At 36.1% G+C, this 17,900-nt stretch overlaps 1 protein-coding gene across 1 annotated transcript; it reads left to right on the top strand.

The window, feature by feature from the left end:
* Nucleotides 1-13,735: 13,735 nt before the first annotated feature.
* Nucleotides 13,736-17,900, top strand: LOC145125153 (putative pectin methyltransferase QUA3). The gene is made up of 7 exons (XM_079060642.1): nt 13,736-14,365; nt 15,259-15,462; nt 15,599-15,809; nt 15,919-16,180; nt 16,854-17,225; nt 17,313-17,408; nt 17,476-17,900. Exons 1-7 carry the CDS (start codon nt 13,934-13,936, stop codon nt 17,696-17,698), a joined length of 1,800 nt encoding a protein of 599 aa, XP_078916768.1. The 5' UTR covers nt 13,736-13,933; the 3' UTR covers nt 17,699-17,900.

The following is a 17,900-nucleotide window of genomic DNA, read 5'->3' as shown; positions in this document are numbered from 1 at the left end:
TTTCAATTTACGACGTCCGAAGTACGTCGTAGTGTTTATCGTCCATCAGCATGGTTATAAGAACTCACACGGGAAACAACGACTCGTTCACGTAATAATATACTTAACAAACAGACATCAGGGTTAATAACTAGGGGATTACTTAGTATATACATCAGGGTGATATGAAATTAACATCCGACATGTAGTGGGATGTGTGACTTCCGCCTCATTTCATGTTCCTTGTTTGGTTGTGGGCTTAGGACAGAATCACTCAACCGACTGTCTGTTCGATTTAGATTTCTATGACTCGTATGTACTAAGTGATCACAGGAGGGTATTAACAACACTTCCAGTATACAGAACAATACATTTTCGACTAGCTTTATTTTAAGTAATAAAACTACTATACATTACTGGTGGTAGCCAGGGTTTTCAAACAGAACAATGCTTTAAAAACATAAGTATCGAAAATACTTGTACTTTTCAGTTTTGGAACAGTTAAGACAACAACTTACACTTAGGGAAAATATAGGATTTTCCAGGATAAACATCAGTACTTTACAAATAATTGATTTATCATTCAACTAACGAATATTCATTATTAATTCTATAATTTCTTAGTTTATGCATCCGGGTTACGTATGAAGAATATCCGATAGACCGTGGAATGTGTGGTTTCCGCCTCATTCCCTGTTCCTTGTTTGGTTGTGGGCTTAGGGCAGATCCACACAATTAATTGTCTGCTCGATATTGGTTTATACATAGCTAGTATGAGCTAAGTTGTTATAGAAGGAATTGGTATTATCATACATTTACTAAGAAAATATTGGATTTTCTTGAGGAACACTTTCAACAGATTTCAAATGACCAATACAGTCAACTTTGTAAGTACCTAGTGAATACTTCAGGGTTATGTACATGAGGATCCGACAACCAGTGGAATGTGTGGCCTCCGCCTCATTTTCTGTTCCTTGTTTGGTTGTGGGCTTGGGGCAGAACCACACAATCGTTTGTTTGTTCGATCTGGATTGTATATGATTTGTATACACTAAGTACTCGCAGAAGGAACTGGTACGAATCTTTTTAATTAACATTCAATACATCAGGAATTATAAGGTTTTCTGGAGAAACACAACACACTTTTCAAGAACATAGAACCTGTTTTCTAAAACAAAACGCTTATGAACTCACCAGCTTAAATGCTGATACTCTTTCAAAATCTACTTGTATTATCAGGACACTAGTAGACAGTTACACGCACCGGGTTCAAGAAGATGGAGCTTAGTAGCTTCGAGTCTTTATTTTGCTATTTACTTTTGGAGTCAATCGTGTATGATTCGAATACAATGTAAACTTTATACTATTAATACAATGGTTGTTGTTGCTTGATTTAATATTTTACAATTATTGTAATACTGTACATGACGTCCTCCGCCCCCGAACGTTTCCGCCGTTCCGGTTTTGGGGTGTGACATTACACACTATTCATTGTATAATGTTTCGATTAATCAACTTGATACTTGAATTAAAACAATAGTTATCCCATGCTCCAAGCATGCACACTATGTTTACCTATGGTCCTTTCTTTGTGAAATAGATCAATTGACAACATTTCAATGATGCTCATTTCACAATTCCAAATCCTTATCATAAATGTAAGAATACCAAATTCTTGCCATTTGCTATAATCTGTTTAGATTCTAAACTTATATGCAACGATTCTCTTGTAGTGACTATGCACAAAAGTCACAGAGACTTGGCAACAAATATTACAAAGTATTCCAATGGAGAGCAATTCCATGGAATGAAGTCTGACATTCAAAGTACATTCCTTTGAACATCCTTCTTGCATTAAGTTTTTCTAATCTTACCCAGATTTAAAGAGTAACTTCCACTTATGGAAATATTTCCATATTCCCATTTTGATTATCACTTCTGAACAAGAGTTACCTCTTCTCAGAGTATGTCAATATGGACCTTCCAAAACTTATACTATACTTCCAACTGTCCATAAGCAACCAATCTTTGGTAAACCTCAGATTGTCCTCGACAATTGCTTAACCATTTTAGTCTACATCAGATTAGACTCATCTTTGGGGTAAAAAGTCACCTCCTTAAGCCTTTTTCCTTATTGTCATCCATGGTGGTTGTTTTGGGGATTCTTTAGCATGGTTTGGATCCATTTCGGGTTTAGAGGTTAGATCTGAAGTTGCAACTTCAGATCTAGGTTGTATTGGAGCCATGAGGGCAGAAAGCATCAGCCTTGGGGCTTGATTGAGAGTGTCCTTGCCTTAAACCTTCATTTTGAGCTTATTGGAGCTTGTTGAGCCTTGCATGCACGTAAAGTTGGAAACTTTACGTGTGAATCTGGCCCTAGGAGTCCAGATCTATGTATTGGAAGCAATGAAATGGCCTGAAACCGTCTGAATGAAGATGTCACGTTTGGACTCGACGAGTCACATGGGTGCACTCGACGAGTTGTATGAATATGTGCATGGACTCGACGAGTTGGAAGAACAACTCGGCGAGTCTGTTGAAGATTGCCTGGGACTCGGCGAGTCTATGCTTGGACTTGGGGAGTCTGGTCGTGGAACCCTAGCCTTTTCTGGTTAAGCCGTGTCTCGGTGAGTTGAGGGACAACTCGGTGAGTTGAGCAGGATGAGACTCGAAGAATGTTGGACTCGGCGAGTCTTGGGGTGACTCGGCGAGTTGAGTCGTGAATGGGAGTTTCTGAGCATAGGGACTCGACGAGTCAACGGGTTGACTCGGCGAGTAGGGTCAACCAGGAAGGTTGACTTTGACTGAGGAATTTAACTTTGACCAAGGGTTGACCAGTTTGACTTCCAGGGATATTTTGGTAATTATTGGTATTTATTGAGTTCAGTTATCTGGTATTGATCAGTGGTGGAGTTCGTGTCGGTGGTTGGAGCAGCGTGATCTTATTTCTTCAGTCGGCAGTTGCAGGTGAGTTATTCTCACTATACTGACAGGGTCTACGGCACCAAGGCCGGCCCTTTATCGGATGGAAATCCGGGTATTGTTTGTTATGTTATTGTTTTGCTAGATCTGCATCCTGGTATTTAGGATGGTGTTATGTTAGTGACCTGGTTAAGGTCGGTACCCGGAATATAGGGTAATGTTATGCTAGTGACCGGTTAGGTCGGAATCCTGGTTAGGATGTTGATATGCTATGTGATCTGTTAGACGGTTTGTCTGGTTGAGGATTGTTATATGATTATATGTTTATGTTCACATGGTTGTTGGACTGGGGTTGGGTTGAGGCGGGTCCTGCTTTGTGCTGTAGGCCAACATACCCAGGGCAGATCGGATGTTCCGAAGGCCTAGCGAGCGGTCCGGATAGGCTGAAAGCCCCGAGAGGGCGGACCAGACGTGCCGAGGTTCGGAGAGTGGACCAGGCCGACTGAAGGCCCGGTGCGGGCGGACCAGTCATACTGTAGACTCGGAGAGTGGACCAGGTGGATTGAAGGCCCGGTGCGGGCGGACCAATCACACTGTAGACTCGATGTACATGGCTAGACTCGGAGGGTGGACCAGGTGGACTGAAGGCCCGGTGCGGGCGGACCAGTCACACAGTAGACCTGATGTGCATGGCTGTTCTATTTATGATACGATATGATATGTGTATGGTATTGTGGTTGGTATTTTGGGAGTAACTCACTAAGCTTTCAGGCTTACAGTTTCAGTGTATTGTTTCAGGTACTTCAGGAGATCGTGGCAAGGCGAAGGCGTGATCGTACCGCTCCTCAGTTTTATGTTGATGATTCTGGGATACTCTGATAATAAATGAATTGAAAACCTTTTTGTAATAACTTAATGAATATGAGTTGTTTTTGAAAAGTTTAAATTGGTTGTAAATTTCTGGATGTTACACACTAGCTTTGACATGTACCCAGAAATCAGCTGGACTTCTAGAAATAAATACTTGTTGACTTTCTTACCAAAGTTCAAATTTTTGATGCAAAATGTTTCGATAAGACTTTATCTAGGCTTCTCAAACTCATAGACCTTTCCTTAGATAGCTCACATGTGTGTCTAAACAATTTCAGAACTTGCAGTAATAAGTCCCAAATGTTTAGACCTTTTTCCATTTCTCACAATTCGAGCTATGAAGAGGGATGTCGTAATCATAATCGAATTTGAGAATGCAAATATCACAATTGCTAACTATTTAAAATCCACTTAGTGAAAGCGTTTCCTCATAATCATTTTCATGAATTGGAGAGAAACCTTATGACACTTAGATTTTATGGTGTATGTGTTCCTATCCATGTGAATTTGTCATAACCATAATCACAAGATAAGGTTAGTGACAAATCCAAACTCATATGGACTGAACTTGTTCAATCTTAATTTCTTGTCACCTTGCAGCACAAGTGCCTACCATTGCTTCCAAGTTGTTATGAAAACAATTGAGAACTCATAGAACTCACATGCATAGTCAACTTTAACTGGAATGGGCACAGAAACAAGAATATGTCACCACGATAGGTTACAAACCTCAAGTCGTGCGCTAGTGATTAACAATAGGTTTACTCTTGATTAGTTCTTGAAACTTTTCAAGATCTTTAAGACTCCCACAGACCTCTCGACATATAAGATTCTCTTTGTCAAGAAACATTACTTGACAACAAATATTCAAGAGTTAGTGCGGTTTCTTATCAAGACAAACACTTCACATAATTGGTCTTAGTTGGTCTTTGTCTTATCCAAAACATCACAACTTACCAATTTCAAATGTATAAGAGTAAGAAACATTTTACTCTACATTTGATAAGTGTTATAAACCTTTCTTCAAATTATGTCACTCAAGGCACAATCTTGGAGTATGACTCTAAGACTTGATTTTGGAACGAAGTATGATTCATCTTCTTGATTTAACCATTTCAACAATTCACGATTCCTCTTATTAGCCATACAAATGCACTAAGATGTCCTTAGAGGATAAATTGTGATATGATTTCATAATCACTAAGATAATCATAAAACACGATACTCAAGTACTCTCCCTTCTTCTCATATCGGAGAAACTTTTATCGTTTTGCCTAATTTGAATCTTCTTATTCGTTCTGCCATACATTGAAACTTTTCCAATGATTCAGAATTACACTTAATCTTGTAAGCATAACCATATTTATTAAACTTTAGTAAATCATAATGAATAGTCTTATCGTTCTTTGTGGTGGACCTGATCAGCTCACAACCAAGTGTACAAGATCCCCTAGTCCTTCACTTGACTCACATATACATGTGAACAAGGAATTAGTCTTAATTTCCCAAAGATGAAGTTCTCAATCATCACACAATACAAGTTGCATGATTCCAAGTTTCTATCCAGCTGAACCTTCGGTGATGAGAATCTTTCCTTATTTGGTAAATCTTGACACTACCACAAACGAAAGAATCAAATCCATTTTCCAATATTGCTATCAATGGAAACATATAAACAACAATTTTCACCAATGCCATTGTAAGGAAACTTAAAATAAGATAAATTTCAAAAACAATTCTTTATTTATAAAATGCGGAAAAACTTTTCCTTACAATGCAATTACAAATGAAAACTATGTTGTTATATATTCCTAAGCAATATATCATAACTCTTAAGCAGCAACTCAAAATTCTGATCATCGAACCATGCGATCGAAATCCATCTCTTCGCGATCAGAATCAGCTTACTCTTCCTTTAAGTTTCCTTTCTTTTCTTCGATCCTACAAAACATCAAAATGTAATTACATTACATCATGTATTAAGAATCTCCAAATAGGAACTTAATGGAGTTAGATAGTGGACTTACCTGAAGTAGAGTCATACACTCTTACTTTACCATCCTTGTGGTCCTTCAGGTAGATACAGCAGCTTCGCAACCAATGCCCCTTCTCTTGGTAATAGAAACATATGGACTCTTTGGGAATGGTACACGGGACTATCTCAGACTTAGCATTTCTATTTACCATTTGGTCAAATGACTTGACCATGGCTGATCCCTTTCCATTGGGAAGAGAAAGCTTTTCTGGACTTCCAATGTTGCCATTCTCAATGTCCATGGAAGTTTGGGAAGTAGATCTTCCAATCAAATTTGCTTGACCAGTGCACCAAATCATTGTTGATTCAACAACAATCAGCAAATAGGTTAGATCAATAAGGGTCATGTCGTGATCTCCCATATAGTAGTCCTTAAAGAACCCGTTATATGACTTAGAAACTGATTGAAGAACCAAGTCAACAGCCAACTTCCTTGAAACAACGACACCCAACATTCCCAGTCTGTCAATGTGTGACTTCATCTCCAAGACATGTGCACACACAGACCTTCCATCTTAGTGTTTTCTAGCCAATAGGGCTTGAGTGACCTAATGAACTTGTGGGTCAGGGAGGATTATTGGAGGAGGCAGATGAAGTGAAGTTCCACTACATCACGAAGAAGGGATTAATCTTTCACCTTGATCGTCTTGTGGAATATCATCTTTATGAAGAAATCTTTTTCCAAAAGGATGAGGAAGACCATAGTTGTCAGAACTAGACATCTATAAGGGAGAAATTCAAGTTTAGTTGATTTAAGTCCTTAATATAACACCCAAAATGAAATATTAAGGCTAGGACCCAACACAATATTTTACAATTTGGAAGAGGGATGCCGTAATCCAATTGCAAAATATTTGAAGGTAGGTAAATGACGATTTACCAATTTCCACCATAAAAAAACGAAATTGATTATTAAGTTTTAAATGAATTGAAATTCCTAGATTATTTTGAGATTCATTGAACTTTTCAATGACATGTTTAATCTCGATTATGCCCTTCAAGTTTGTGACTGGGATACCGAGGATCACAAACAAGGTGTGAATAACCATGCAAATTAGCTTGGTACTCTCGATGTCATTTATCACCTAATCAATATGCCGGTTAACCACACACGCTCCATTGATCTATGACAAACATCGAGCTACCCTTTGCCACACATTGTCAGTCCCAGATTAGTGTGTCGGTTAACCACACACGCTCCACTAATGACTTAACAAGGTGTAAAGTGCAATTTCATGGGTTAGCACCAAATTCACATTTTGGTTAAGTAACTAAGATTGGGAATTTGTAAGACATTTAGTTACTTAAAGTATTCATTATACTTTTAATGACAATGTCCTATCTTACCCGTTAGGCTAACAACCATCCACCATTCAAGGAAGCGGTGAGTGAGAGTGGACACCCATTAAACCGCCATTTTATAGGCAGTAACCTTATACCCCCCCTATAGTTCGGCTTCGTGAATGAGGCCTACTAACGGTAAGACTGACTTTTTAACATATACATATATAATTATTAAACTTTTAATTTTATATAGTATAAGGGTGTATTTTAAACTTTTAAAATACTAGATGGTTTAATCTATTAATAAATTATACTCTTAATTTAATTAAACTTAAACCATATCATTATGAAATTATTAATTCTCTTTTAATTAAACACTTTAATTGATTTAACAAGGTCCATAAGGTGTAATTGAATTATTCAAAGCAACCAGGTTATTAAAAATTCAAAATTAAAACTATTTAATTAATTTTTAAGTTATGAACCTAAGAGTTGCATCTTTTGAAACCTTTCAATTACAAGAGTTAATTTTTCATAATTTGAGATTTTTCAAATACCAAAACTTTAGGACAAGTTTTGTAACTCTTTAAACCTTTTGGTTTTCCATAACTTATGAGTTAATGCCGTTTTTATGGAAAAAAATTTCATGTTTCATAACTTGAGGACAAATTATGGAAGACTTTAAAGAACATTTAGATCAATATTTTAACAAATAAAAATTATCATGTAATTTATCTTTGATCTAGTTAAACTCATAATTCAAGACAATTCATATCAACAATTTACAAGAAATTAGCCTCACATATAAACTAATACAAATCTTGAAATTTTGACAATTATCACTTAATTGGATAAGCATGATCACTACCATATCAACAAAATCAAATTTTATGAACTAAAACATTTTGTGGTAATGATCCTAATCCAAAACAGGCCAAAAATCCTGAAATCTGCCATCAGAAGCATCAACTCGTCGAATACATGATCATGAATCGCCGAGTTGACCTTTTACTGAGTGGACTCGTCGAGTCAGCCAGTGGACTCGACGAGTTCAGCAGTCCGCGGCCAGAAAATCGATTTTTTCAACTTTGAAAATTAAGCCATGCATCAAATATAATGGAAAACAATCCTATGCTCTGACACCACTGTTGGGTTTTATATACTACAACATCCTATGGTGCACATACAACCCTAAATGCTTTGGATCTATGTTTTCTCTAATTATACATGAAATATTGTTTCCAAAGCATAAAGCCTACACTAGCATACAATTGACATAAACAACATAAAGTGAGTTATATAATTACCTCTTTGTTGTAGGTTGTAGTTTTGGCCTTTAAGAACTTAGCACCCCAAGTGTGATGCCTCAAACGGTTCACGACACACCTTAGACAAAGAAGAACTTGAGATAAAGGTTCTATGCACTCAACTCAATTATGAAACTCCAAGAACACTAGGGTCTCCGATTTTAGCTATGGGGTGTTTTATATATAGTCTAAGAGTCATGGTTAAACCCTAATCCATACCCTTGGGTTTATTATCCATGATCCATGATTCAAGTGGGCTAACTCTTTATGGATTCATCCATAAACCTAGTCCATCATGTATCATAAGCCCAAACAATATATATATATATATATATATATATATATATATATATATAACTAATTTACACAATTAGTCCCCATTAATTTAATTAGTCTCTTTTGATCACTAAATTAATTCCAAATTAATTCTTGACCAATACCCTAATTAAATAATATGATTTCATATTAATATATTAGAACTTATAATATATATTAATAAATCATAACTAACCTCTTCTCAAAAGTCCATCCTATCAAATTGTCTTGGTGATATGCAACCTGAAATGAACCATGCTACTCTCGGGTCAAGTACATACCAATTATAGTTATGGGCTTAGACACCTAATCCAACATATCACATCAACTTCCTATATACTAGGATACAAATCTAACATATCACTACATCATAGCAACATCTTATATACTAGGATACAGATCTAACATATCACTACATCACAATAACATACTAAATACAACAATCCAAGGAATGTATAACTGTATATACTCAGAGGTGAGATAGACACCCGACCAAGTGATCCTATTCTAGAGCCACAACGAAACAAGGAACATGGAAGAAAGCCTAGATCAAGAGTCCTCAGTCTATCCTACATGACTATATACAGTCACTATCACATCCCTCCACTAAAAGATAACGAAAACTAGTGGGCCGGTATTGGTGCCTTCGACCTATGGGTACAATGAGGCAAAACTCACATGAATCGAAGAACCTTGAAACACTGCGATACTCTCCCTTATGCACTGCTTGCTCCCGCGAATCCATTAATCTTCATAACCAGGTAAAACCTTAATCAACAGTCCAAAACCCTCAAGTTTGACCCAAAGTCAAACTTGGTCAAAACGTCAACGGAACGGAAGTCAACAAAAGTCAAAGTACAAGGTTGCTGAGTATGCCTAGCGTACTCAACGTACGCCCAGTGTACGCGGCCTGTCCTCACTCCTCCATTAAGCACTTTATCCATTAAGGCCTTTTGTCAAGAGCTCAGGTCTAGACTCAGAACATTGACTTAAGTCATAAAGTTTCCATCTTTTTTACTTTCCATGGCTAGAAAATGTCCAAAAGTTAAAACCCTAACTTATTAATCCATTAATACATCATAACTCTTGCATGGAAGGGATAGAAGGACCAAAATCACATTTTTATGGTTCCTAATAGTTCCATAATGGATAAAGTTTCCAACTTTATCCATTAGGATGGTCTAAACAACCAATATCTATTCTTTAAGTCTCAAAGGGACCAAAAATGCATCTCTCTCAACTTGATCCTTTAAGTCCAAGTCTTCATCCTTCAGATCTGAATCAATATGATGTTTAGATGGATCCAACTTTATCCATAAAAATGTCACAAACTTTCAAGATCTCAACTTTATGCACTAAAGTGACCAAAAGCTCATAACACCCAAAACTAGCTAGATCTAACAAATATATCATCAAGATTCAAGCTTTATACCTCCAGAAGAAAGATCAAGGTGAAGAAGGTCCGGATCTACAAGCTCCAATTCAACCAACACTTCTCCAATGAGCTCCTTCTTCTCCAAGATGCACCAAGAACACTACAAAGCACTTAAAAGCACATTATTTTACTCATAAGGCTTAAACTAGGGTTAGGGTTTCAAGTGAGGACATTGGAGAGGTGGAGACTGAGAATGGAAAGGGGTTGGGGAAGTTAAGGAGCTTAAATAGGGCTCAAACCCCTGAAATTAGTGATTGGGTTCTGATCGCATATGCCCAACGTACTCCTGGTACACCCAATGTACAAGGTTGAGTCTCCGCGATCATCCTTGCCTAGTACGCCTAACGTACACCCTGTACGCCCAACGTACTAGGCTAAACCTAAAACCCTCATAACTTCTAACAGTCATAACTTCTTCATTCCAAATCCGTTTTCGACGATCTTTATATCCACATAAAGGTATTGAAGAGCCCCACAATATTATCTAAATATCTTGGGCTAAAAACTTCTCGAACAAAAATCCATATTTCATGCAAGAACCTGACCTATGACTTTTCCCTTTCTACCATTCGGCCCATAACACAATTCAATGGTTAAATCTCTTAACCATCATTACCTCCTTCCACAAGGACTAAACTTTGCCTCCATAAGGCCCAAAGCCTTTACACAATCGACTTCCGGCCCACGACCCTAAAATAAGAAACGACTGGAAACATGATGTTACATGACATAACCAAATAGTGACAGGTGAGCATGTCATTTCGCCAAAGACATGTAAGCGGGTAATTTAGTTAACCGGTTAAGTGGTCAACATTGTAAAAAAATTATTGTTAGAAAAATCCAATTATTTTGGCATAGTTTATGAAAAAGTACCAAAATTTATTTTTTGAACAAAAAATTCCTAATTACCGAATAAAAATTACAATATCAACCATTTTGTCCAGTTTTGCATATTTTACCTGGTAATCAGGACTTTTCCATTAAAAAATGTATGTATTTTTCTGTTATTTTTTGTCAAAATATTACTCCCTCCGTCCTAAAATTATTGTTTACAAACAAAAAACACACAGATTAAGAAAACATTAATTACCTCTAACTTTATTAAATGAAATTACAATTGTACCTTTTAGTTGTATTTAATTCCATCATAGGTTAACTAATAATGATGAGTATTTTGGTAGAAATGATATTTATTTTTAGAAGTAAGCTATTATTTTGATACAAACAAAAAATGAAACATAAACTATTAATATGGAACGAAGGGAGTAGGACTTTTCTGAAGGTAACCCAATACAATAAAATATAAACTCTTATCCAAAAATAACCCGTTTGTTTATATGTACACCTTTCGTTCATTTATCTTTTTACATACGTTTAAGATGGGAATATATAATTCATTGGTTTTGAGTTTAAGATTTTTCTGATGATAACTCAATATAATAACAAAACTATGTGCATTTGAAATATAATAAGGTATTTCTAAAGATAACCACCATATAATAACACAACTTTTATGTTAGAACTTCAACAAGTCCTTCTGTAATTGGAGTATAGCCAAAATCATCATCAAAATTAATAGTTGATATCAATTTAATAACACATGTACGAGTCTATTATCTAGCTGCTCTTTTGTACCCAGAAAACAAGAATAACAAATTGAACGCATGAACATTATGTTTTACATAACCTACTTACCAAAACTTCATCACTACAAAAAGACATGCATGATGTAGAAGACAATGGTGGGCCATTGAGTAGTCAAATTGACAGAACTTTCAACCACAAAGACAAGTTTTTTCGTCTCCTTCATATGTTGATGATTTTGCTTAAACTCAAAACCAATAAACTAGGGATGAGATTTAGAACCGGAAAACCAGACCGGAACCGGAACCGTTAGAACCAGAATATGTAGAACCAGTCCGGGTCCCAGGTTTAAAGAATGGCTTTATCCGGGTTCCGGGTAATCCGGGTTTCGGGTCTTTCGGGTCCGGGTAAACCGGGTTTAAGAACTGGAACCGTGTTAGGAACCTGAACCAGTTTTTATGAAAAGTTTAAAACATGAATACCTCATTCGTTTGAAGTTGGATTGGCATGAGTTTTTTTTTTCCAGAGTGTAGTTTATAGTTTGTACATGATTTTAGACTATAATTTTGTCATTTTTGAGTTAATATTCATTGACTTACAGTCCCCCAAGTCGGGACATCAAAGCTGTGAATTTTCTGTTTTTCACAGTTATTTTTATATTTTGTGAAATTTTAAAAATGCATATCTAATTCGTTTGAAGTCGGATTATCCTGAGGTTTTTTGCAACGTGTAGTTTAGAGTTTATACATGATTTTAGACTATAATTTTGTCATTTTTGGTTTCATATTCATTGACTTACCGTCCCCTAAAGTTGGGATATCAATGCTGTGAATTTTCTGTTTTTCAGCTTTATTTTTATATTTTGTAAAATTTTAAAAATGCATATCTAATTCGTTTGAATTCGGATTATCATGAGGTTTTTTGCAACCTGTAGTTCAGACTTTGTACATGATTTTAGACTATAATTTTGTTATTTTTGGTTTAATATTCAATGACTTACAGTCCCCTGAAGTTTGAAAATTTTCGAAGTTCAACCACTAAGTAATTACCAAAAAATTCCGGATTTCCTGTGTTTTCCGGTTCTAGACCCACTTTACCCGGTTCTACACAACTCACTTTAATGTTTTCGGGTTTTTCGGTTCTAGACCCACTTTACCCGGTACCTTACCCGGAACCGAACCGGAATCGGTTCCTATACACCGGTCCGGTTTCCCGTCCTACAAAATCCCATTAACCGATTCCCGGGTTTTCCGGGTCCGGGTCTACCGGTCCGGGTTTGGACTCACTCTTATCCCTACAATAAACTATATATTCCATACTCAAACATACGTAAAGAGAAAATAAACGAAGGGATACATATAAACGAATATGTTGTTTTTGGATAAGAATTTACATATTATTATATTAGGTTGTCATCAGAAAAATCATAATATTTTGTCAAATGAACGGAAAAGTCCCTATCTTTTTAATGGAAAAGTCCTGATGACCGGTTAAAATATGTGAAATCGGTTAAAAATATTGATTCGGTTTTTTTTCTGGTACTCGATACTTGTCTATTAAAAAAATAAAATTTGAAACTTTTCCATAAATTATGTCAAAATAATAAGATTTTTTCATAAAAGAACAAAATAATAAGAATTTTCTAACAATAACATTTGTAAAAATTAGAAATTTAATGACTAAGTTATAGCAAAAAAATAATACAATATCAATATCAAATTTTATAAAACTATAATGAATTTTTACAATTTGTTTATTATAAAATTAGGGGTGTTTGACTGGGCTTTTTAAAACAACTTATTAGGATCCACACCACTATAAGATAAAAAAAAATGTTTGGATGAAAATAACTTATTTCAATATGGAACCTCTAATAAGTCATTTGTTCATAAGTTACAAGTTATAAGCTAATATTTTTTTTTGCCATCACCCCCTTAATAAAAGGTTGTTATTCGGTATATATTTACCAAGTTATAAATTTAATTTGATTTTACCAGACGATCTGTAAACAAGAGTGAGGGGATCTTTAAAAAAACAATAGGCTTAAAAAACACTCGTCCATGGTCGCCTGATCTTCTTCACTCTGCTCCAAGTTCCAACAGACATATCTAAATTCACACAAAACCCTTGTACACATCAAATTCTTACAATCAGATCTTAATTTGTAATATCTAAAAATCGTATTTTTGAATCTCTTATGATATGGGTAATTTCGATCTCACCTCATCAAAGCATCACATCACCCAGGCCCGACAATGGCGGTTCCTGGACTTCGTATCTCTCGTCTTCTTCGCTGCCATCTTCCTTTTCTTAGTTCTTGTTCTTACCCCTCTTGGAGATTCCATCGCCGCCACCGGCAGCCAAGCTCTCATCACCTCCACCACCGGTGCCAAACGACGACACCACCTCATTGCCCTAATTGAATCCGGACGAAACCTTACGCTTCAATCATGTTCTGCTGATGCTGTTGATTACATGCCCTGTGAAGATCCTACCCGGAACAGATTACTCAGCAGGGAGATGAATTCTTACCGGGAAAGACATTGTCCGCCGCCGGAAGAGCGGCCGTTGTGCTTGATCCCTCCGCCTGTAGGCTATAACATTCCGATTCAGTGGCCTACTAGTTTGTACAAGGTAATTTTTACTTATTCTTTAGTTTCTCCTAACTTTATGATGATATTGCTATTGGCATTTTGGTATCTTGGATTCACATTTGAAGTTTAGTAATTCTACAAAAGAATTGATTTGTATGTAGTTGAAAAGACATTCTACAGAGAGACATTTTCAATTTTAGTTTACGAAACACTTAGAATGTGGCGGCGAGTGGTGACATAGAACATTTGTTTTAATGAAGTATTCATGTGATTAATTCACAAAAAGTTACCATCGAACTCATCTTGTTATTTTTTTATAGAGTATACATGTGATTAGTTGGCACTCTTTCTTTTTATGATGATATTATCTCACTTAAAAATGGAAAAGAGTGGTGAGTTTAATGGTAATGTCAACCACTGTCATTGATTACAAAAATGCCTACCATTTTACCCCTTAAAAATGCAACACACGTTTATCTTGCTAGATCCACTTACTGAGACTTTATGTTTTCCGTAAATATTCAAATTCACTAGATGAAGAAGTTATCTAAAACCAAAAGAATCCCATGTGTGAATTCAAGGATCTTGAGTCTAATTTTATAAAAAGATTGTTGGAAAATAAATAATTACAACAAAAGGGAATGGAAAATTTCTGGATAACGAATAGTCTGCATGATTCCAAGCATAATTTGATTCTTTCTTTTTTCCTTTTATATCTCACTCCTTTCCCTCTATCGGCATTATGCAATTATTTAACTCATTTAATAAACCATGGTAAATAGTTTATGAATACATTAATACCTATTTCTTGCATTCAACCTTTTCGTCTATATGTTATATTATCATATAGTTAAACTCCAAAAGTGTTATAGTTTGACTGTGTACAAAATTACAACTTATAATACTTTTTTTTAATTTTTTCTTTGATTGTAGATATGGCATGAAAACATGCCATATAATAAGTTAGCGGACAGGAAAGGTCATCAGGGATGGATGAAAAAAGAAGGTGCACACTTCATATTTCCCGGGGGTGGCACTATGTTTCCAGATGGAGCTGTAAAATATATCGAGCAACTTGAACATTATATTCCTATTTCTGGTGGGACCCTCAGGACTGTTCTTGATATGGGATGTGGGGTAAGATTTGTTGTTTTCTTTTTTGTAGGGCTAAATGCAAGAAATATCAATGTGCTTTCATGCTACTTTTCATTTTCTCATATCACAACATTGTACTTTGGAAAACCAATTGGACAAATTGGTGAAATGATTGTAGGTTGCTAGTTTTGGAGGATACCTATTAGCAGAAGACCTTTTAACAGTCTCTTTTGCTCCAAGAGACTCACACAAATCACAAATCCAATTCGCATTGGAAAGAGGAATTCCGGCTTTTGTTCTGATGCTCGGGACCCGCAGACTCCCATTTCCCGCATTCTCATTCGACTTGATCCACTGCTCCCGTTGCTTAATCCCGTTCACCGCATACAGTAAGTATTATAATTATAATATATATATATATATATATATATATAAAGTTCACTCAACTTCCAAAATACCCCCTTCACTTGATGAACATTGCAACTTTTCCCCTTGCAGATGCTACATATTTTATTGAAGTTGATCGGTTGCTACGGCCAGGAGGGTATTTGATAATCTCGGGCCCACCTGTACAGTGGCATGGATTAGATAAAGAATGGGAAGAGCTACAGACAGTGGCTAAAGCATTGTGTTATGAGTCGGTTGTTGTTAATGCAAACACTGCTATTTGGAAGAAGCCTGTGGATAACTCTTGTATAGAGACCCAAAATCAAAGTGGTTTTGAATTGTGTGATAAGTCTGATGACCCGAGCTATGCATGGTAACTTAATATACATTATACATACATATGCCTATTTGTTGGTTAGTTAGTTTGTTAGGGGTTGTTTCTTCCTTTTTTCTGCATTAAGTTTTGTATTGGTAAAGTAGCTGAATGGGTAATGATGTCTGTTGGGATTAAGTGTTGTAAATATAAGGTCAGTCTGTTTCTTTTCTAGACTGAATAAACCGTCTGAATGAGACTAAATGACCATTTTAGTTTTACCCTTACATTCCAAAAAAACAAATTTTACAATATTCATCAATTTTATAGTGAGAGAAATTGGGAGGGGAAAAAAGAAGGGCAAATAGGTAAAGTGTTAAGGGTTTGTTTCTTTTTGACTTATTGAGCTTAATGAGCTAAGCACTTAATCTGGATGGCTATATATAGTTGTTTCATTTTTACTTAATTCAGACAGAATGACTTAACAGGTTAAGAAAAAAACCTGGCTTAATGTATTAAGACACTTAACTCTTTACCTAATTATTCTTTTTTCTTTTTTCCTCCCAACCCCTCCCATGTTTTTTGGAATGTTAGGGCAATATGGTCATTCAGACAGTTTATTTAGTCTAGAAAAGACACAGACCTTATGTATACAACACTTTATCATTACCCATTGAGAGCTTAATGGGAAAAAAAAAAAAAAAACAACCCCTAAAACATGTTGTTGGTGCAGGTACTTCAAGTTAAAACGATGTGTGAGTTGGCTATCTTCTGTGGGTGGAAAACTTGCGGTTGGTGAAATTCCGAAATGGCCCCTCCGACTAACAAAAACTCCATCAAGGGCGGGGGGTAAAAATGGAAATGAGGAGTTTGAATCTGATACTCGTATGTGGGAAAAGAGGATTTTGTACTACAAAAAGACATTGAACTTGAAGATTGGGACTGAAGCTGTGAGAAATGTGATGGACATGGATGCATATTTTGGTGGTTTTGCTGCTGCACTCATATCTGATCCTGTGTGGGTCATGAATGTTGTTCCTCACAACAAGCCCTCAACTCTTGGTCTTATATTTGACCGAGGCCTCATAGGCGTTTATCATGATTGGTCAGTATAACGGGAGGGTATTTTGGTCATTTTTAACAAATACCCACACACTTTCTAATTTAACTTCAATTTTTGTTGTTCCTTTAGGTGTGAGCCTTTCTCAAGTTACCCAAGGACTTATGACTTCATCCATATGGCTTCAATTGAGTCACTCATAAAGGATCCACTCACTGGCAAGAAAAGGTATTATAACTTGTTTGCCTTTTTCAACTTATCGTATGTGAAATGTCTAAAATACCCTTGGTTGCAGATGTAATATTTTAGATGTGATGGTTGAAATAGACCGGTTATTACGGCCCGAAGGAACATTTGTGGCTCGTGATTCACCCGAAATGATTCAAAAATTGGAACGTGTTGCGCGATCCATCAGATGGGAATCTACAATACATAATACAGAACCCGAATCACACACAAATGAAAGAGTCTTAGTTGCTACAAAACTACTTTGGACGTTATCTTCATCTTCCCAATGATACACGATATATATTAGGTAAACAAAAGTTCTTTTTGCTATACTCTTTCTTGATGTGTATGCTATAAATTATAGAAACTTTTTTCGTGCATCAAACGGTGCGATTCTCTATGGCTTCATGTGTAAGTTATCTAGTGGGATTTTCTTTTACCTATAAACCGTTTAAATGAGGCTAAATGACCATTTTACCCCAACATTCCAAA

The sequence above is a fragment of the Lactuca virosa genome, chromosome 7 (genome assembly GCF_052849685.1).
Source record: "Lactuca virosa cultivar CGN04683 chromosome 7, Lactuca_virosa_CGN04683_v6, whole genome shotgun sequence".
NCBI lineage: Eukaryota > Viridiplantae > Streptophyta > Magnoliopsida > Asterales > Asteraceae > Lactuca > Lactuca virosa.
The sequence above is the reverse complement of the archived record's forward strand: the minus strand, read 5'-3'. Positions and strand labels throughout refer to the sequence as shown.

Coding starts and splice junctions, on each gene's coding strand:
- LOC145125153 (XM_079060642.1), top strand. CDS start 13,934: ATGGGTAATTTCGATCTCACCTCATCAAAGCATCACATCACCCAGGCC. Junction 15,463..15,598: donor TTCTTGATATGGGATGTGGG/GTAAGATTTGTT, acceptor AAATGATTGTAG/GTTGCTAGTTTTGGAGGATA. Junction 17,409..17,475: donor CCACTCACTGGCAAGAAAAG/GTATTATAACTT, acceptor CCTTGGTTGCAG/ATGTAATATTTTAGATGTGA.